This window comes from Heterocephalus glaber, unplaced genomic scaffold (genome assembly GCF_053883595.1).
Source record: "Heterocephalus glaber isolate CG9 unplaced genomic scaffold, H.glaber_assembly_v1.0 deba00001461, whole genome shotgun sequence".
Lineage (NCBI taxonomy): Eukaryota > Metazoa > Chordata > Mammalia > Rodentia > Bathyergidae > Heterocephalus > Heterocephalus glaber.
In genome coordinates, this window is record NW_028258308.1 from 32,382,362 (window position 1) to 32,405,158 (window position 22,797).

The 22,797-nt window shown below is 36.7% G+C and overlaps 1 protein-coding gene and 1 pseudogene across 1 annotated transcript in view; both read right to left on the reverse strand.

Moving 5' to 3' along the window:
• Positions 1 to 22,797, reverse strand: part of Ppp2cb (protein phosphatase 2 catalytic subunit beta) — a 36,175-nt gene that overhangs the window by 8,294 nt on the left and 5,084 nt on the right. Inside the window, exons 2-5 of the mRNA XM_021236731.2 lie at positions 8,417 to 8,626; positions 4,649 to 4,822; positions 1,924 to 2,013; positions 1,653 to 1,814 (exon numbers count right to left, since the gene is read on the reverse strand). Of these exons, the coding sequence (XP_021092390.2) occupies positions 1,653 to 1,814; positions 1,924 to 2,013; positions 4,649 to 4,822; positions 8,417 to 8,626 (636 nt within the window). The remainder of the gene's footprint in view (positions 1 to 1,652; positions 1,815 to 1,923; positions 2,014 to 4,648; positions 4,823 to 8,416; positions 8,627 to 22,797) is intronic.
• LOC147826785 (U4 spliceosomal RNA) lies at positions 12,772 to 12,893 on the reverse strand (annotated as a pseudogene).

Sequence of the window (22,797 nt, forward strand, 5' to 3'; positions counted from 1 at the left end):
TCATAATGATACTTTTTCCTTAGAGTCTATTCTGATTCATATTGGCTATATTTTTGGTAACTATCTAACTTGTTATACAAGAAGGAGCTACTTTCAATTGCTTACCTCTAATTTGTGGTGTCATTATGTTCTACATATGTTCCAAATAATAGCTGAACTCTGATCTATCCACCTTGGGAGTCTTTTATGCGTGAAAAAATTTAGTCCATTTACATTTCTTATGACTACTGTTTATTTTTATCATATAAATTTGTGTTCTTTATTATATTCCTCTATTATACCCCTCTCCTTGCTTCTACTGAGCTGGTGAAGGTTTTTCTTTTTAACATCTTACTTCCTACTGGTTTGGAGGGATTTTGCTCTGTTTCCATTCCTTTAGTAGTTACAAAATAGTAACATTATAGGGGAGAAATCCTATGATCAGTTAACCTACCAGCAATGGGACATACAGATTTCATGACCCTTGATAAAATGCACTGAGTATACAACATCATTCTATGTTATGCCTGCCAAAACACATATTCTGAATCCTATTAAGGAAGCATCAGTTAAATCTAATGCTAATTAGATTAATTGAAAGATAGTTCTATAAAATAAATTGCTGATATTATTTGTTATGGTTTGGGTCTGGATGTCACCCCAAAGCCTCATTTGGTCAGAGGTAGCTGAATCTGGAATGTGTGATGTTGAGATTAAGGGCGTGTGATTACTAAACCACTACTGCCCTAATCCTGGTAGCCTGGATGGGACAAATGAGGTAGGAAGATGTGGGCGAAGCTCCCTCTTTCCCTGCTTTTTCTACCTTGTGCACCATATTGTTTCTCCTCTGTGATGACTGTCTGCCATCCTCCCTGTCTTGGAGCCAGCCAATTATGGCCTGAAATCTCTATGAACTGTAAGCCAAATAAAGCCCTTCCCCTCTAACTTTAGGTGTTGGGTATTTTGTCTCAGCAACAAAAGAAAAGTAACTAACACATTATTCCAAAATGTCAAGATAGCACAAAACAAAATATGAGGAGTTATTTCCATATTAAAGGAGACAGAATATAACCCAATCTAAGATTACATTGTGCACGTGGACAAAAACTGAATTTTGCTATAAAGAATATTAGTGATATAATTAGTAAAATTTGACTAAAGTGTTTAGATAGTAGTATTATACCAATGATGATTTCCTGATTGTGATAACTGTTCTCCGGCTTTATAAGAAAATACCCTTAACAAAATACACCTGGAAATTTGGAGATAAAGGAGGCATTTGTCTACAAATGACATTCAGAAGAAAGTTGGGGATTGGGAGTGATAAAGCAAATATAGCAAGATGTTTACAATCAAGACTGGGGTAGGATGGGCTGGGGGTTTAGCTCAGTGGTGCCACCACTTGCCTCAAAAGCGCAAGGTCCTAAGTTCGATCCCCAGTACCAAAAAAAAAAAAAGGCTGGAGGAGGAGAATTCTGGGGAATTATTTTTATAAATTTCTCTATTTAAAAATGAATTATAATAATTTTGCTTTGGGCAACCAATACTTTCCCTATTTGATATAAATTTTCCTCCTTTCATTTGGTAATGAGAAGCAGTATTTCCTATGTTCCAAGTCATGAAGACATACATATTATTTGAAATAAAGACCATTTGGCAGAAAAAATACATACCTCCATTACAAGCTGGTGGGCACGAGAAACCAGTGTGAGACCATTGGCATGGTTAAATGTTTCAGAAATATCTTGTCCAAATGTGTAGCCAGCACCACGTGGTGAAATACCCCATCCACCACGATCATCTGGATCTGACCATAAGAGATCACACATTGGGCCCTAATCAAGAAAATAAAGTATATGTCACAAATTAGTAGCAGTCATACTGAACTTATTTAGCTTCCTCACATGTGCTTATATTGCTTTTACTTTATAAAATGAAGTTTACCTCATGCGGAACTTCTTGTAAACGATCTAGGGCTCTTATATGATCCAGTGTATCTATGGATGGAGAGAGGCCACCATGGAGGCAAAATATCTGTATGAATTTAGAAAGAAAATATATCTGTTTTTCTTATTGCTAAAACTTAATGAAAGCTAAATAATGGTTACATATGTTCGTCCTAATAGCTGTTCTTTTCAAAGTAAAGTTTAGGTAGCCCATGCTGACCTTGAACTCATGGCTATCCTCCTGCCTCAGCCTCCTGAGTGCTAGGATTATAGGCATGTCCCTGGCTAAAACTGTTAACTTTACATACACTGTTTCCTCCCACCTTTTTACTTTAGGGTTTTACTAGATGGTTTATTGTTTGTTCTTCTGTATGTGGTGCTGGGGATTTAACCTAGGGTCTTATGAATTCTACATAAGTGCACTACTGAGCTACATCCCTAGCTCCCATCCCGGGTGTTTTTTACAGTATTTTCTCCTCCTCTCTGGTGAACAGGATCTCCAATCTTGTGTCCTGCTATTATATTTTCTGTTGATTACTGCTGATGTATAAAACTTTATTTCCCTTGCAGCAACCATTGCTACTGATTCTTATTGCAGGTTACAATAGTTTTTCAGTTTTCTCAGATTTTCTGAGTACATAATGTTATTTGAAAAAATACATCCTATAATTTTTGTCTCAATGTTTATGTCTTTTTATTCCTTTTACTGCTCAGTGCACTAGCTAGGATTTCTAAAACAAAACTGAATAATATAGGGAATTTTTTTTTTGAGACTGGGTCTTACTATGTAGCCCAGGGTGGCCCTGAACTCAAAGCAATCCTCCTGCCTCAGCCTCTGAAGTGCTGGGATTACAGGTGTGTGCCACCACGCTCAGCTAATAACACTTTTTTTTGTTGTTGTTTTGGTACCAGGGATGAACTCAGGACCTTGGGCTTTCAAAGCAGGCAGTGGAACCACTGAGCTAAATTCCCAGCCCATAATAACACAAGTTTTAATGAAACATTTTCCCCCTGATTTTGGTGAGGATTTCTAAAGTTTCACCAATAAATTTCTTCAACCCATTAATGCTATTACATATTTTTCTGAATAAATGAGTTTTAAATAATCAATATAGTATTTTTTTTCAAATGATCTTGGTCAGACTTTATCTTTCTGTACTTGCCACGTGTCATGATACTGGCATTATACTAGGCACACAGCTGGTTTGTTTTTTGCAGGTCTGGGGATGGAGCAAAGTGTGAGCTGTAAAGCTATCTCTTCTCATGTTTCTTAAAGGTTTGGTAAAATTTTATTTATTTGTTTTGAGACAGGGTCTTGCTGTGTAGTTCAGTCTGGTCCTGAACTCACTATGTAGCCCAGACTAGCCTTGAACTCACACAATCCTCCTGCCTCTGCCTCCCGAGTGCTGGGACTACAGGCATGCGCCACCACACCCAGCTAGGTTTGGTGAAATTAGCCTTCTAAATATTAGACCTGGTTACCTGGGTACCAATGTACCAAACACTGTATCTGTTAGGTAAGGTTGTCATGTTCAAATATTCTACAGACCTATTTGTTCTGTTTATTTTGGAGGTATATAAAGTCTTCTAGCAATAACATTTTATAAACAGTAACATGTCAATAATGGTGTATATTTGTTCTTTTGTTTCTTATAAGTACTGCAACAGCAAAGAGCAATGGTCCATGGAGGGTAAGAGTGTGAAGGGCACTGGCAGATGGAGAAAAATATATAAAGCTCTAGTAATGTACTTTTAAAAAAAGTTCTGGGGATTAAAATCTAAGGCCTTAAGCTATACTCCTGGTCCAAATGCACTTACTTTAAAAATGAGATACATCATCAATACTGATGGGATACCCATGTAAAATAATTTTGTCTGTTAATTTGAATTCTAATTAAGACTATATTGCTTTTAAAAATATAAATCCTAAATGAAAATTTACCACCTTATAAATTCATGTTTTCTTTCATTTCAGCAAGCACAGGCAAAGTATTATCCTTTTAAATTAATTATTGTAATGTTCAAAATCATGTCTGGGAAAGTATAGGTCAGAATTATACACAGAAGGTCACAACCAAATTACATTCCCACAGAAGGCTGAAAGAATATCTGTTACAGCTTTGACAACTAGGGATATTTAAGAACTATAGAGTTTTATATTTAAATTTAAATCAGTTCATTCTGTGAAACCTCTAGAAAGTACAACAGGAAGGTTGCATTTTATTTTTCTACTTTTCAATACTATGGTATGTCTGCAATACTTATTTTGGGTGGGAAAAAAGCATTTACTTCTTAGCAAAGGTTTAATATATAACATACTAATTTTCAATTACTATGAAAACAGGAATAGTTATTCATGGTAACCAGCAGACACTGTACAATGTATGTGCAGAGACCCTTTTAAATAACATCTGGCTTTATAAATACTATAGATCATGGTCTTAAGCATTTACTTATAACATTTATCTATAATAAAAAAGCATATTAGCATATTCTTTGCTCAAAAGACTAACACATATATCTGAGAACAGGGAAATTTGTGTTCTAAGTGTGCACAACACTATCCAAATTCCTTGGTTGGAAATTTGAAAAGAGGAAAAAAAGGTCAAGGAGACACACATAACCAGGTCACCTAAATCTAGAACATACACTGCTAACAGTAAGTGCTTTCGGACATTTACTCCTACTGCCACACACATAGATACAACCACACACATACACACCTGTCCATCCACCAAAGCTGTAAGCGGAAGATAATCAAAAAGATCTGTAAAATATTTCCAAACATTGGCATTTCCATATTTTCGTAGGCATTCATCATAAAAGCCATATACTTGGGTAATCTGTCGGCTTTCATGATTTCCTCTCAATATGGTAATGCGTTCTGGATAACGCACCTGGAAGAAAGGAAGAGAAATCCACAATACACTCGTATTTTCCCTGTAACATGTTAAGAACATTAACTTCTGATCCTCCTTTAAATGGCCCCTTGTGCTCTAATAAATTAAACGTTATTTTTTGTCTTTTAGAGTAAAAAACTTTCTCATTCATAACAAGGGCCTATTGATTAACCTTTGAAATGTTTTTTATGGTCAACCTTCTTCAGTATATTATCTTCCTTGTCAGAACCTATAGTTGATACCTCTATTACTATAATAAACTTGCAGCTAATTCTTTAAATCTTTCAAGAACATTCTGACTTCTTACAGCTGAATGGATACTGAAAAGCAGATGTCAGAACCTAAGATGAGTTCCTTTATAGACTAACTTCTTCCCTTTTCAACTCCTATTTCCCAAGGGAAGATTGGGCTTTAGCCCCAGCCAAATTTGAGCAAAATTTCAAATGTATTAATCGTTTTCCTTTCTCTGAGATAACAGAAAACTATACAATGTAGCATACCATAGGCTGATCAACCCTAATTCAAAATTTCAAAATCTGAAAATTATTCCCCCAGTGGTACTAGAGATTGAACCCAGGGTCGTGTTAATGCTAGCCAAGCATTGTACCATATAGCTAATCCTCTGCTCTGAAACTTTTTAAAGTGGTGACATGATGCCAAAAGTAGAAAATTCTACACTATGAAACTACGTTAAAATTATCAAACTATGAAAATTATCAAAAATATTGTATAAAATTACCTGCAGACTACCTGTGTACGTGTATATGAAACTAACGAATTCTGTGTTTTTTAAAAATTTTATTTTATTGGTACATTTTAGGTATACAATATAATGACACTCATGATTGGAAATCTGCACCTTTACATAATCTCTCTTGGTTCTTATTTTTCCCCCTTCCCCTGCCGCCCTCCCTTCAACCCCTCCATCCCTTCTTATTTACAAAGACTTTGTTTCCATTTTTCCATTTTCTCATATTAATTCCATTCCCTTCTTTCCTTTCCCCTACCCCTCCCACTTCCCCTCCCCTTTGCCTCTTTTATTCCTATTTCTTATAACTTTTAGTCCTTATTTACACTTTGTTTCTCACATTAGAGAAACTATTTGGTATTTACACGTGTGTCCTATTTATTTCACTTAAAAGTATCACCTCAATGTGCATCCATTTAGCTATAAATGTCTCTAATTTTTCATTTTTTATGGCTGAGTAGTACTCTATTTTATTAAAAAACCACATTTTCTTTATCCAGTCTCCAGTTGATGGGCATTTGGGCTGCTTCCAAGTTTTAGCTATTACAAACTGTGCTGCTATGAACATGGGTGCGCATATATCACTGTGGTATGATTCTTTTAATTCTTTGGGGAAGATACCCAGCAGGGGAATAGCTGGGTCAAATGGGACTTCCAGTCCTAGTTCTTTGAGGTATCTCCACACTGATTTCCACAGTGGTTGCACCAGTCTACACTCCCACCAGCAATGGAGCAGGGTTCCTCTGAATTCTGTGTTTTGACTTGGGTCCCCTCTCCAGGATAGGTCAATACAGTATATGCAAATATCCTAAAGTTCAAAATCTCAAAAACTTGTGGTCCAAAGCATTTCAGATAAGGGATACTTGAGGCTGGGTGTGGTGGCACATGCCTGTAATCCTAGCACTCGGGAGGCTAAAGCAGGAAGACCAGCACAAGCTCGAGGCCAGCCTGGACTACACAGTGAGTTCAAGGCCAGCCTGAATTACATAGCAAGATCCTGTCTCAAAAACAAAAACAAAACAGAGAGAGAGAGAGAGAGAGAGAGAGAGAGAGAGAGAGAGAGAGAGACTGACTCAACCTGTATTTAGTTAGGAATGTGTCTTTTTTTGGTCTGTTTTTTGAGGCAAGGTCTCACTATGTAACCCAGCCTGGCCTCAAACTCATGACAATCTTCCTGCCTCAGCCTCCCAAGTGCTAGGACTATAGGCCTGTGCCACCACAACCGGCTCTAGGAATGTGTCTTCTGAGAAGAAAAAATCCAAAAGTTTCTATGCTAAACACCCATTGTATGTCTGACATTAAACTATACCTAGCTTTAGTGTTACAAAGATAATGCTGGGTCCACACAAGAATAATATATGGTCTCTGCTGTTTAGGGACTTATCCCATTAAGAAGAAATGTGACATAAACAATATAAGGTAGGGTCAGGGATTTAGCTCCGGGGTTCCAGTGCCTGCCTTGCAAGCACAAGGTCCCGAGTTTGATCCCCAGTACCAAAAACAAACAAACAAACAAACAAACAATATAAGGTAGTAAGTCACTATGTAACATACATAAGGGATATGTGAGAAGCTTCAACATAATAATAATCTTTTTTGATTTTTTTTTTTGGTACCAGGGATTGAACTAGGGTCCTTGAGCTTGTGAAGTAGGTGGTGGAACCACTGAGCTGAATCCCTGGCTCAGTAATAATTTTTTTTGATACGGAGGATTGAACCCTTAACTTTTGGATTGAACTACATCTGTAGCCCTTTTTATTTTTTATGGAACCGGGGATCCAGTCAGGACCTTGTGCTTGGGAGGCAGGCAGCGGCACCACTGAGCTAAATCCCTGGCCCCCTTTTTAGTTTTTATTTTGAGACAAAGTTTGGCTAAATTGCTAAGCTGCCCACTCTGAGCTCCAACTTGTGATTCTCTTGCCTCAGTCTCCCAGAGTGCTGGAATTACAGGTGTGTCTCATCTTGCTCAGCTTTATTACAATAATTTTAGTAAAAGGAGTAAGGCTAAAATATGAAGTCTTCATGGAAGAAAAGAGACAGCTAAGTCTGAGCAGAAGGGCTAAGAAAGTAATGGGAATAATTTTGTAGGGAAATTGGATAAAGAAGTAAATGGAGTTAGCTAAGAACACTGAATAAAATTGTTTGATCTAAGGCAAAGAGTTTATGCTACCAACTACTGCTAGGTAAATTCAGACTAGACTATAGACAGAGGACAGTAAGCAGTTTGAATGTGATTCTATAGGCAACATGTAATCACCAAGGAAGGAACAGGGAAGTAAAGTGCTAGTAAGTGTTAACTAAGACTTCATCTGGCAGCATAGTCAAGGTGATTTAAAAGGATCAAATCTCGGAGCCAGAAATACAAGTTACCAAAAGTTATTGCAATATGGTGTGAAGTGATAAATTGTGTGGGGCAATAAAAACAGAAAGGCAGGAGTAACAGACTTTTCAAGGCAAGGATTTAAAAGACTTGTTTACTGACTCAATATGAAGAATAAGTCAAATATTCCAACACTTTAGTTACAGACAACCTGAGAGAATAATACATTTATCAGAAGTAGGTAGAAGCTTAAGGCATAATTTTCTTGTGTCTCTCTCTCTCTTTTTTTTTTTTTGGTACCAGGGATCGAACTCAGGTCCTTGCACTTGTGAGGCAGGTGGCGGAACCACTGAGCTAAATCCCTAGCCCTCTTCTGTCTCTTTTTAAAACCAGCTAGTATTTAAGGAGCTATGATCTGAACGGACCATAAACTCAAAACAGACAATGTGCAATACCGTCATTCTTGACTTCTGTCTAGTTCAAAATCTGAAAAAAAAGGAAAGATGAATTTCATCAATCATACCTTTAATGCTACAAGAAGAGTCACAGTCTCCACAGAATAATAACCTCTGTCTACATAGTCACCCATGAATAGATAGTTTGTATCTGGTGATTTTCCACCAATTCTGAAGAGTTCCATAAGGTCATGGAATTGGCCATGTACATCTCCGCAGACGGTAACAGGACAACGAACCTCTTGCACATTTGATTCTTTTGTTAAAATTTCCTTTGCCTATTAGAAACACAAAACAATTAAAACATTTTATTACAGATTTACAAGTATCATATTTCCCACTAAAACAAAATCTGGGGGAAAGCACTTGAAAGTATGCTTTATAAAAGCATAAAATAAAAACCACACAATTAGACATCACTTTACTAGTATGGCTATAATAAAAAAGGCTGATAAAAACAAGTGCTTGTAAAGACACAGAGAAACTGAAATCCTTACATGCTGTTGGGAATACATAAGGCTGCAGCCGCTACTGAAAACAGCTTGGCAGCTTTTGAAAAAGTTAAAACAAAATCACCATACTAATTCCACTCTCAGGTATATACTTAAAAGAGACAGAAATTTGTTTACACATGTTCACAACAACATTATTCATAACAGTCAAAAAGTGGGAACTACTTATATATCTATCAACACCTAAACGGATAATAAAAATACTCATACAATGGAATATTACCCAGCAATAAAGAAATGAAGTACTTGTATATACTATAATTTTGAAAACATTATGTATGCTATGTGAGAGAAGGCAGTTACTTATGAAATTCCATTTACAAGCAATGTCCAGAATAAGCAAATCACAGAGGTAGAAAGTAGATTAGTAATGGTCGCCTAGAGCTTAGGCGGTAGAGGAGGACTGCAGGGACTGGGGAATAACAGCTAAGAAATTCAAGATTTCTTTCAAGGATAATGAAAACATGTTAATACTGTGATGAACACACAAACAGGTAAATGTACTAAAAGCTACTCGTTCTAAATGAGTAAATTGCACAGTACAGGAATTTTATCTCAACAAAGCTATTTTTTTTTTTTTGGTCCGGTACAGGGATCGAACTCAGGACCTTATGCTTGCTAGGCAGGCACAGCACCACTGGGCTACATCCCCAGCCCTCAACAAAGCTGTTTTAAAAAGAATAATCTTTCTTACAAGTTTCAAAAGTCAATGAAATATAGTTTACAATCATCCAAGTTCTTGTATACACAAACATGTTCTTATACCCATTTTAAGCCAACCTTCAAACTTAATCTTTTTCTCATGATGCTGGGTGCAGGGGTTCATATGTGCTAGGCACACACTGTACCACTGAGCTACACACCTGCCCCTAACTGTCAAACTTTCTATTCCAACTATCTTTTATTTTTTAGAAGTAGGTAAGAATATACCTTTAGGAGGCCCTGACATACAGAATTTATGGATAAATGCTGTACTAATACAAGCTAAATGTACTGACTAAATACAAAGTCATTAACAGCTAACATGTCTAGTATTGTAACCTTGCCTATCAGGAAAAAAAAAAAGCCCAGAATCAGGAAAAAAAATTAAAAAGGCCTCTGAGGTAACAAAACAGATACAATGAAAGTGTATGTACCTCCTCCCTATCAACCTGCCAGAGGGTCTCTGAAGCCCTATTTGGGGCTTATTTACTTGTTATATACAAAACTCCAATAAAACACACTGTGTTTCTACATCTATGACAAATTAAAGATAACTGAAGAGCTAAGAATCAGGAACAGACAGACATGCGAATGGAGATGAAGAAACTACCAGATGATATGACAACAAAGGTGACACAGTAATAAAAGTCAAACAACATTCAGTATGAAGCTTAAAGGAGAACCTGATACAGGTCAAGCTAAGACTGGAAGGAGAATGGAATTTTTGGGATAGATGATTCTCTGCTCCTTCAATGATTTGATATCTAAAGAGCATTTGAGTTTCCATATGCACAGTATCAACTCCTATTGCTCTGTATGTTAACAGAGTAACATTTTTGTTCTTTAGTTAAGTGTGAAACAGTATCTTAATTTGCACCTGAAACATTTTTATAAAAGCAGTTTTTCAAGTTTATTGGTCACTGCACTTCTTTCTTTTTTTGTGAAATGCCTACTCACAAATTTAGTCTTCTTACTGAGTTGTTTATATTTTCTCTATTTGTGATATTTTTTGGGAGGGGTTGTTTCCACATTTTAAAGTAGTTAAATTAAAAAAAAAAAAGTAGCCAAATTTATCACTCTTCCCTCTTTAGGGTCTGTGCTCTTTGGGTCTTGTTTTAGGAACTGTCCCCTACACAAAGGTCAAAAAGGCACTTTTATATCCTCTATTTTTATCCCTTAAGGTTTGCTTTTCACATTTAACAAGTCTTTGATCCAGCTGGCATATACTGTGTGGCATAACAAAGAGATTTTTTTTTTTTTGTACTCAGTGTTACTTATCATATAGTACTGTCCTTTTCTCATTGATTCATGACATCTCTGATAAGCTTTTGTAAAGATCCATGCAAGTTTCTGGACACAGGCAGGTTCCCTTAAATCTTTTTTTTCTAAAGGAGCTATCTCTTGAACTGTCTGCTCTCATTGTTGATGGTGACCTTGCCCAGGGCTCTGAGCTAGCTGCAATCCAAGCTAAACCTGAGCTTGTTTGGTGCTCATTCTGAGCGCTACCTCTGCTGGGCTGCTCTTCCAAGTGGTAGTATGCGGGCTCTGGCTTCCTAAGTGCCAAAGGATAGATGGCAAATTTTGGAAATATGTGAGTCCCCTCCCTATGAAGCAAACCTTGACCAGTGGAAAAAGAAAAAAGTGTGACTCCCACCATGTTTCTCCTTTCATGGATAGCTTTAGGATTCTGCTTATTCTTAACTATCTGGATAAGTCTTGGTTCTTCCATGAAGCCTTCCATATATGTTTTAGAACTTGTCAAGTTCTATGAAAATCCTGTTGGGACTCTGAAACGTCACTGCATTTACAAGTTAATTTTGGGCAAATGGACATCTTTAAAAGACCAGGTTTTTCCACTGATGAATTCATATTTCTTCATTCTTTAACTGAGTTTCCTAAGTGTCTCTAATAATGTTTCTGTTGTTGCTACAGTTGGATATACAACTCATGTACTGTCTAACAATTTTGGGTCAGCAATAGATTGCAAATACATGGAGTTCCCACAAGTCCTACTGTCAGCCTACTGACACAGTAGCTGCCATAACACTGTATGCCTTACTCATGTGTTTGTGGTGATGGCAGCATAAACAAAGATGCGCTGCTGGTCATATAAGAGGATAGCACAGGTAAGTATATACGGTACATAATACCTGATAATAAACAACTATGTCCCTGGATTATATAGGCAATATACTATACTTCCTGTTGTTAAGAGTGTACTCTTTCTACTGTGCTTACAAAAATGTTTTACTGTAAAATAGTACACTATCTTATGCTGGTATCAACTTCAAACATACCATGTACAATGTATTTCTTTTTTTTTTTTTAAAGCTACATCCCATTGTTTTATTTATTTATTTATTTTGGTACCGGGGATTGAACTCGGGACCTTCTGTTTTCAAGGCAGGTGGTGGAACTACTGAGCTAAATCCTGGGCCCTACATTGTATTTCTTGATTGCATCATTTCCTCTAGTGTTTCAGTTAATCTTCAGTTTAAGCAGTCTATGATGTTACCATGATGAAATCACTTAATGATTCATTTCTCAGAACATATCTCCACTGCTAAGTGATGCATGACTATAATCCAAGGTAATTTACAGTTGATATTACACTAGGATTTAAAATAATATTTCTGGAGTCTAATACCTCTATGTCTTTGGCATGTAATAAATTTTAAATTTCATATGCCCCTTTTCCTGTTTAAAAAATAGAAATATTAGAGCCATGCGTAGTGGCATATGACTGTAATTGCAGCATTTGGAAGGCTGAGGCAGGAGGATCACTTAAGTTCAAGGCCAGCCTGGGCTACACAGTGAGTTCAAAGCCAGCCTGGACTACACAGGGAGACCCTGTCTTAAAAAAACAACAACAAAACATACATACATACATATATATATATATATATATATATATATATATATATATATATTATTCTCTCTCTCTCTCTATATATATATCCTATATGCACAGGTGTGTTAGTCCTGGGAACCAAACTAAGGGCCTTTTTATGCTAGAGAAATGCTCTACCATTGAGCCACACCTCTAGTCTACAGTTCTTAGTGTAAGATTTTTTTTTTTGGTACTGGAGATCGAACTCGGGTCCTTGTGCTTGCAGTGTCAGATTTTTATATAATGCTCTTGTATGCAATCTTGCGCTGGGGACTGAACTGAGGGCTGCGGGCATGCTAGGAAAGTGCTCTACCACTGGGCTACATCCTTAGCTCTACATAATGTTCTTGTAAGTTGAAAACATATTTAACTACTTTTAATTAGCAATAATTGCGCCTCGGATAAACCTCATTGGCTACGATACTGCCACTGCGCAAAGCTTAACTACTTTTAATGCTTTGTAGATTCCCTTGGATTTCCACATAAACTATAAAATTACACATTTCTTCTTCCTTTACAAATCTATCACCAGTATAGTGCCAAGCAGAAGGCATGTCAGGGCTCCTCAGTGCTGCCTACTCTTACAGTCATCAGACTTCTAATGAGGGTTTTGGTACACAGCCTTTGTCAAGTCAAGGAAGCTCTGTTCCTAAGTCACAATTTTAGTTACAAAATGGTCTTCGTTCGAAAGAATATTTTTATCATCTACTGACATACTATAGTTTTTTCCTCTATTCTTGCATTCCTAGGATAAATTCTTTTGGTCATGAAGTATTTTTAAAAGCACAAAGCTGACGACCATGTTTTTGGACTTCATTGAGACGATCCCTTGAAAAGGTGATACAGCAGTTCAGAAGAAAGAAACAGAGGTAAGTAACGGAGAAAACACCTTCTCTTGAAATGAATGTACCTGTCTCCATAGATGAGCTACAAAGGGAACAACTTAAAGAGAGTTCATTAGTGGGGTGTGCTTAATCATAAAGCAGGTGGTGTTGGAGCACACAGAAGATTTCTTGGACTTTAGAAAGTTAAAGGAAGCATGTAAGCAGGTTTGGCCACAAAGTAAGATCACTGAAGTAAATGCAAAGCAAGAGAATTTCTCACAGCATGCAGAGGAAAAGGCTAAAGAAATTAAGATATAAAAAGAGGAGAAAAAGAGATGTAGAGGGCCAGTCCAGGAAACACAATCTACATGGAACAGGAATACCTGAAACACAGGACAAAGCCAAAGAAGCTGAAGCAATAACTAAGGAATTATTATTATTATTATTATTATTATTATTTTGGTATCGGGGATCGAACTCGGGTCCTTGTGCTTGCGGGACAGGCGGCGGAATCACTGAACTAAACCCCCGGCCCACTAAGGAATTAATTGAAAAAAACATTCCAGAGTTGAAGAACAAAGCAGGCCTGCAAATAAAGAATGCTCACGAGGTACCTTGAAATTTAATGAAAAGAAAACAACACTTAGACATTTCCTGGTGTCTCTTTAAAGAAATAAATTTTCCAAGTATCCAGAAAGAGAAAGCAGGTTACCTATAAAGGGGAAAAAGTCAGACTGACCTCATATTTTTCTCTTGCAATTCTAAACGTCAGAAGACAATGGAACATCTAAGGAAAAATAATTGTGAACCAAGAATTATCCACCTGCCAAGTTCGTTTTTCTGTATGAAGGCAACTGGAAGACATTCTCAAATACCAAAGGGTTAAGAAAGTATACTGACAAAGAATCTTCTCTGAAAAATGTGCTGATTTTCTGCAGTCAATACAGAAATTAAAGAGTAGGGAGATAATTATATGAAAGATTTGATGGTTAAAAGTAGATAGGAACATGAAGTCTAAAATTGTTATATATAGGGTAATAAACCTAAATGCAAAATAGATTTGTAAACTAGTTCTAAAATTTTCAGTTTGTAGAGTTTTAAACTGTTGGAGTGCATGCCAAATATTCAATGTATTAGGCAAATAAATACTGTTTTATTTTTGCCATGTAATATAAAGATGCATGTTAAGCCAAACGTATGTTAGATGAAAGGCTTTGTTACTGTGGACAGAAGTACAGTAAAGACAAGTACATTCTACATGTTAATGTGACAAAAGTAGAAAACAGTACGGTTTTATTTCCCTTAAAAAAAAACCCCAGCAAATTCATAATGTTAATATAGAGAAAATTTCAAAAGCACTGGTTGGAGAGGGGTGGATATGTTAGAAATACTGATTGGGAAAACCAGTAATTACTGCATCAGATGGTAGTTCATATAAGTCAATTTGTCACTGAGTTGTGGACAAAAATAGAACATATATACATTCCAAGGTTCTGGAGTTGACCAAAAAAATGAAAAACCAGGAAAAAAATAGCAAAAGAAAAACATCAAGGACGCATTAAAATTTTCACAAAAGACAGAGGTAGAGGTGAATTATACTCATAAACTGGTTAAATTCCCAATTGATTAAGATCCGAATTGAGTAAGAAAATAATTTTTGATCCAAGATACTCACATCTGTATAAAACAAAGGTTAAAAGGGTTTTAAGGTGGGCCAGGGATTTAGCTCAGTGGTTCCGCCACCTGCCTCACATGCACAAGATCCTGAGTTCGACCCTTGGTACAAAAAAAAAGGGTTTAAGGTAATAGAAACTATTTAGGTGAACAAATGGAGAACATTTCTGTTAGGCAGAAATATGGATATTACAAGATACTTCACATTTAAGAGATTTCATGTGGCATTCATATATAAGATTTTGTTCAGTATCTTGATGTGGGCCAGAATTTTTCTGTTGTAAACTGATAGACACACACACATACTTTTGTTTTTTTGAGAAAAGGTCTTGCTGTGTAGTTCAAGCTGTCCTGTCTCAGCCTCCCAAGTGCTCAGATTTCAGGCATGCACCACCATGCCCAGCTAGGTACATATATTTTATTTTATTTTATTTTATTTTAGCTACTGGGGATCGAACTGAGGACCTTGGGCTTGCGAGGCAGGCACCACTGAGCTAAATCCCTGGCAGAAGGTACATACACGTATTTTAAAACACAAAGTCATTGCATTTTATGTACCTAAAATTCACTGAATAACCCTTCAATTAAAGAAGACATATAGCAAACAAAACAAAAAAGAAACACAACAAACTGATTCTATACTATCTGTGTTCTTAACAGCAAACATCTACTCCTGGGGCGTGGGGTACAGCTCGGTGGTACAGCACATGCTTAGTATAAGCAAGGACCTGGGTTCAATCTCCAGAACCAAACAATTACCTGTACTCTGCTAACTTTGTCCAATTTTCTGATTTATCAAAGTGCCATTACCTTCGTAAAATAAAGTAGAAAACTTTCCTTTTTGTCCACCAGAAAACTTAGTATAAAATACGGATCATAAGTCAAACGTGGTGGCACATGTCTGTGATCTTAGCACTTGGGAGGCTGAAGCAGGAGAATCACTGCATTTGAGGGTATCCTGTGCTTCACAGTGAGTTCAAAGCCAGCCTGAACTACACAGCAAGAACTTATGGACTACATGCTTTCTCTTTAATAAAATGTACCTCTAAAATAACAAGTTGGGGGGTTTTTTGGGTAGTCATTACATTCACAGTTTCTTTAATGGTTGGTTACACATAGATATTCTGTGTCTTCTCTAGTCAATTTTAGTATTTTTCTAGAAACTATACATTTCACTTAAATTTAAAATTTTATCACATTTATGGCATTCTTGATTAAATCATTTGTGCCACCACTCATTGTTCTTTTTTTTTTTTGTATTAAGTTCTTTTATTGGTACATTGTAGGTATAGAACACAATTACATTTCTCATTGGGAATTGTACCTTTATATAATGCATCTTGGTTCTTATTTTTTCCCTATTCCTAGCCCTCCCTTCACACCCTCCACCCTTCCCTATTTACAAAGAATTTATTTCCATTTCTCATCATTTTTTCCTTTCCCTTTTTTCCTTTCCCCTGCCCCTCCCACTACCCCTATCCCTTTGGACCTTTTCTTCCTATTTTACATTATCGATTATTCATTCTAATCATTGGTACATTTTAGGTATACAATATAATGACATTCATCATTGGAAATTTGCACCTTTCCACAGTCTCTCTTGGTTCTTATTTTTCACCCTTGCCCAGCCCTCCCTTCAACCCCTCCAGTCCTCCCTATTTACAAGGATTTTGTTCCTATTTTTCCATTTTCTCATATGAATCCCATTCCCTTCTAGCCTTTCCCCTAGTCCTCCCACTTCCTTCCCCTTTGCCCCCTTTCTTCCTATTTCACATTACCTATTATACATTTAGTCCTTATTTACACTTTCAGTTTCTCACACCAGAGAAACTATTCGGTATTTACACATGTGTGTCCTATTTAGTTCACTTAAAGAGTATTGCCTCAATGTGCATCCACTTAGCTATAAATGTCTCTAATTTGTCATTTTTTATGGCTGAGTAGTACTCCATTCTATAAAAAAACCCACATTTTCTTTATCCAGTCTCCAGTTGATGGGCATTTGGGCTGCTTCCAAGTTTTAGCTATTACAAACTGCACTGCTGTGAACATGGGTGCACATATATCACTGTGGTATGATTCTTTTAATTCTTTGGGGAAGATCCCCAGCAGACCACTCATTGTTCTTAATGAAACTTTCCAGATGTTTGTCTATTTCATGTCTTTATAAATAATCAACATTTAATTATACTATTCCTCCCTGTTCTTCTAATCTTTGCTTTTACCTTTATTACTTCTTTCTTTCTACTGCAGCCTCTTCTTATCTTAGTTATCTGAGTTAAAAATGTACCTCTGTAATTTTTAATCTTTTTTCCTAATATACCACACAGCACTACATATTGTCCGGTCCATCCTTTTAAAACTATTTATTTAGTGCAGGGGGTTAAACCCAGTATATGCACTCTGTCAATGACTTATACTCCAGCCCTCCATCCTTTCTCTTTCCACTTTAATTGCTCATAACCATTTTAAGTCTTTCCTTTTGAGAGGTCCTCTTTTTCTGCCATGCCAACTGTTTATTTTGCTATTAATTATTACTATTGTTTTTGTCCTCAATTCCTTTCCTAAATGTCTTTTCGTTTCACTGTGTTATATTATTGTCTTTGGCCCTGACCCACATTCTGGTGAGTTATTTTGAGCATATGTGGGAAATGTCTTCCTGTTTCTTGGGTAAAGTTTGATTTTTCATTTTGAATTCTTGGCATATTGCTTCCCAACCTCTATTCTCTTCTTGCTATAAATTATTTGCCATGCTTTGACTTCTCACTTTGTTTGCTGAGCTGTCTAAATCTTCTTATTCCAAAACTGTGGGTCATTTATTAACTCCCACAGCACCACCACTGCTGAGACCGGTCTGTTTACTCCAGGGAGCCAGAGACTTGATGCTGAGGTGAGAGCTCGTAAGAGGGAGTATGGTGTCTAGAATGCCTACAAACTGCATTCACTTCTGAGGCTTTTCTAAGAGTTCACTCCATTCACATAGGGGAATCCTTTCAGGCTTTGGACACATTTCCTGGTCCCTGTGCAATCCCATACATTCCATTCTGTCATTGTCACGCCCACTGCTCACTCTGCATTTCTCCCCATCAGCCATTTATTTCTCACACAGAAGAAGGAATGAATTAAAAATTCCAGTTAGCGCTCTCTCTAGAGATTTGAAGACATAAATGAAAACCCTCTGGGTTTTGTCGATTCACCAACATGGATCAGAGTCATGGAGTTAGCACTGGCTCCTTTTTTGTTTTGCTATTCTACTCCCACCCCTACATACATTTGTCCAGTTGCTGTTTGGATCATTGTTCATAGTCAGAAATGAAAAAAATAATTATCCACTATACTTGATGTTGGCCAGGTCACACTTTGAGTAATATGCTCTCTTCCATGTATAAGAATGGCAAAAATGAAAACTACCCATTGTTAGCAAAGCTGCTTCCAAACATACTAGAGGGAATTACATTCATACATATTCTTTGGAAAATAATTTATAGTAGCTAACACAGTGTAACATGTTTGGAGGAGGCAAAGACTGCTAGCTGCCTACCTCAATATCCATTCTCCTCTTCCTTCTCAATAGTTAAATTAACTGTATTCTGGATAGCTATACTTCCAGCTAAAAGATGATATTCCCCAGCTGTTTTAGTTAGCTCAGGATGCTCTAATAAATACCGTAGTTTAAACAATAGAAATGTATTTCTCACAGATCTGGTGAGATGGAAAGAAGTGTTAAGAGGACGATTCTTTATGCAGGGGATGGGCCCTTCATCATTCTCCATTCTTTTTCTTGGCAGGTTCACATGTTAACTGGAACTGCAGCAGCCACAAAGCCAAGGGCTACTCCCTAGCAATGCCAGAGTAAGGGAAGATGTAGAAGGCTGAAACTATGTTCCCCAAAGATGTATTTATGAATATTAGCCCAAATGACAAAAGATATGGTTAAGCATCTCGATGGGAGATTGTCCTGGATTACCTTGGTGGGTACTAAACACAATCGTATGTGTATCCTCCTAAGAGAAGCAGAGGGAATTTTGAGACAGTCCCACACAGAGAAGGCAATGTGAAGACAGATAGTCTGAAGTGATGAGCCTGCCCAGGGAATGCTGGCAGACAAAGAATGGATTCTCTTCTGGATCCTTGAGAGGGAGTGTGACCCTGTCAACGCTTTGATTTTGGATTTCTAGCCTCCAGAACTGCAAGAGAATATATTCTGCTGTTTTAAACTAGGGTTTATAGAAATTTATTACAGCAGCCACAAAAAAACTAATACAGGAACGTGCCTGGTTTCCTGATAACTATGTAGCGCTGCCATATCCTTCCCACACTCTGGATTGTCCTGTCATTGAAAAATACAAACTGCTACCTTATATAAACCTCTTCTGTTTTGGGTTTTCTGTCACATATTCCAAATCTAACTCTTAACTGATACATGATTACACTGTCTGAGCAAGCAACTCTACTTTTAGATACTATGAATAAGTATATATGGCTATAAATAAATTATATACGGATGTAAGTATGTTTAGTTTCAAGGGAAGACCCTGGGAACTACAAATGTCCACTGGATAATTAAGAAACATAGTCTGCCCAGAGACTAGAATATTTCAGAGAATAGAATATTAAATAACTATTAAGAACATTATTGACATGTATTTAATACAAAGGTTATTTAGTATGTAAGTCAAAAAAACAACTCACAAAAATAAAGTATCACCTGTTTAATAAGGAAAACCATCTTGGAGTTTCACACTAATAAGCCTACATAATCATGTCAGCGTCTCCAAACAGTTGGCTTAGATCACAGAGGAAAGTAATACACTGACAGCCATGTCAAGCTGAAGCATTGGTGCACCAGAGTTTAAAGAAAAAAAAATTTTAAGAAGCAATAGCCAAATCCCATTGTAAAATCATTGTTATCTAATAATTCATCTTTCATGTTGGAAAAAGTAACCAACACTTTGTACAGTTAAAACAGAATCTGCAAGTTATAAGACTTTAAAACAAGCTAATTCTACGTAAAAATCCACTGAAGAAAGCATTGCCAAAAACAGAGGAAAGATTGTTTAATACATAATATCTGCAAAGCACAATAGTTATTATCTTGGGAAGCCATTCACTCACATATACACCACACTCAGCAATCACCTGACATTATCAAAATACTCTTGAAGAGTAAGGTTCATGTATTCATGTGGTAAACATCTGTCAAGTGTTGGCAATAGGCTGGGCACTAGAGACAAAAAAGATGAACAGGTAAGCTCTCCAGCCTCAAACAATCTAGCTTTGACTGGCTCAACTAAAAATTAAAATTTCTGTACACAGAGATAAAAAAATTGGAAAATATTTGCAGCATAACACAAACATTGACATCTGCTATATAAAGACATTTGTAGAGTAGCTGGGCGTGGTGGGACACACTTGTAATCCCAGCACTCTGGAGGCTAAGGCTGGAGGATCACTCCAAGCTTGAGGCCAGCCTGGGCTATGTAGTGAGTTTGAGGCCAGCCTGAACTACACAGTGAGACCTTGTCTCAAAAAGAAAGAAGGGAGGTGGGGGACATAATTCAGCCCTCCCTCAGTTCAATTCCTAGGACCACATTCTGAGAAACTTTGGAGAATATAAGGCTCTGAATTAGTCATTTTTGTCTAAATTGTTAAATCAAAGAAAGCAAGTGACTTTTACACCAAGTGAATTAAAATGTAACAAAGTTATATTTTTTCTGTATTTTAACAGAAAAAGTTAATTTTCCAATCTAGGTAAAGATATTTCCTGGGGCTGGGGATGTAGCTCACTGCTGGAACACTTAGGTACTTATGCATGAAATTCTGGGTTTGAACCCCAGTGCTACAAACAAACAAACAAACAGCAAGCTCCAAACCAACCCCATCCCCACAAAAAAACCCAGATTTTTTCCTGCCATGCCTGTAATCCCACAACTCTGGAGCCTGAGACAGGAGGATCACAAGTTTGAGCCAAGCCTGAGCAACTTTGCAAGGCTCTGTCTCAAAATTTAAAAAAACAAAAAATAACAAAGGGCTGGGAATGTGCAGAGACCCTGGGTTCAATCCCCTGTACTGCAGTGTATATATACTGTAGTTTTGTTGGTTTTAATGAGTTTCAACACTCATTATATTGTGACTCTGAAGTTCAAAAACTACAATTATTCACTTAATATGCAGATACATGAATGTAGCAGTTTCCAAAGTGTTCAGACTTGGACTTAACATTTTTAAAATTTCAGTTTTAATTGACAATACCATAAACATAAAAAATGCAACCCACATAAACAAATACTCTTTGTGGTCGCTAATAATTTTTAAGTGTATAAAAGGGTTAAAAACTGACAATCTCTGTATTAGTGTGTCTCCTTACTTTTAATTCGAAATAACTCCAAGCAGCAGTGACAATGGCAAGTTCTATTCCAACAGAGGAGTCCCATCTAGTATTTTAAAATGTCTGGGAGGTATGGTTTTGACTACACCTCTAACCTCCCTTATTTCTGCAAAACTTTTGCAAATAGTTAGGGGACCAAGCTCAAGTACTGCACCAAAACCAAACAAAAAACCCCAGGAAACTTAAATTATACATTACTTTCCAATTTGAAAAATATAACTTTCAAAACTTCAAAATAAATTCTAGATAGTAACATAATAACCACTGTGTAATATCCATACAATAGAATTTTCCCATTTGAATTTTTTTCAGCCATAAAAAGAATGAAGTACTGATACATGCAATATGAAAATCTTAAAACCACTGAATTGCATTTTTAAATGACTTTTTAGAATATAAATTACATCTCAATTTTTAAAAGCTGAGATTAGAATTAACCTCACCCAAATAATAAAAATTTTGTTAGTCTACAAATCACTACATCAACAATAAGTATGCATCATAATATCTGTTATTAAATTCACACACAGCCAGGCATAGTGGAGCAAATCCGTAATTCCAGCACTCAGGAGGCTGAAGCAAGAGGATCGCCATGAGTTTGAGCCCAAGCAGCACTGCAAAGTTCAAGGCCAGCCTGAACTACACAGCAAGACCCTGTCTCCAAAATATGAAAAAAAAAAAAAAGTTCACCGACAGCTAAATGTGTTTGTATATGCCTCCTTATCTTGAAGTCATGTGACATTTACAAAAATGTATATTCATAGGAGGGATCTGGTCAATGACAACATTGCAGCAAAAAAATAAAAAAGAGCAATACTGGAAATGAAGTTCAAAAGTGCCTAAGATAGATAGCTAGTTGGGAATGCTGGCACTGCTGTCACTGGTGAATAGATTCATAGCCAGAAACTCTGCAACATAAATAAATTTAGCGAGATAAATAAAAAAGCAAACATATTGACATAAACAAAAAACATCACTGTGATGAAAGGATGAAGATGTGCCAGAGGAAAAGACATTGACGAAAGTCTCCTTAAAGGAAATCTCAGAGATATTTTGTGATACCATAAGTACAAAGAAGAAAATGTGGGAAGCTGACCCAGACTCAGGAAGGAATCTGGAACTGCATAAATGAGAGGCACACTCCAACTCTCACGTGGCAAGAAGGCAAGTACAATTCAAACATTCTCGAGATTTTTTTTTCAAAGAAATATCATTTATTTATTTTTGTTGTCCTGGAGACTGACCCCCAGGGACCAGTGCATGACCAGGCAACTGCTCCTTTGCTTTCATTTAAAAAATTAGCCCACAAATAAAATATGGGTAAATTTATCAGAACCTTGGCATGTATTATAAAGTGGCATTTCTCAAACTGCAACCTTGAATCCTTACATCTTGATATGTTATGCTTTTTAAAAAATACAGCTTTAAGCTGGATGTGGTGGCAGATGCTGGTAATCTC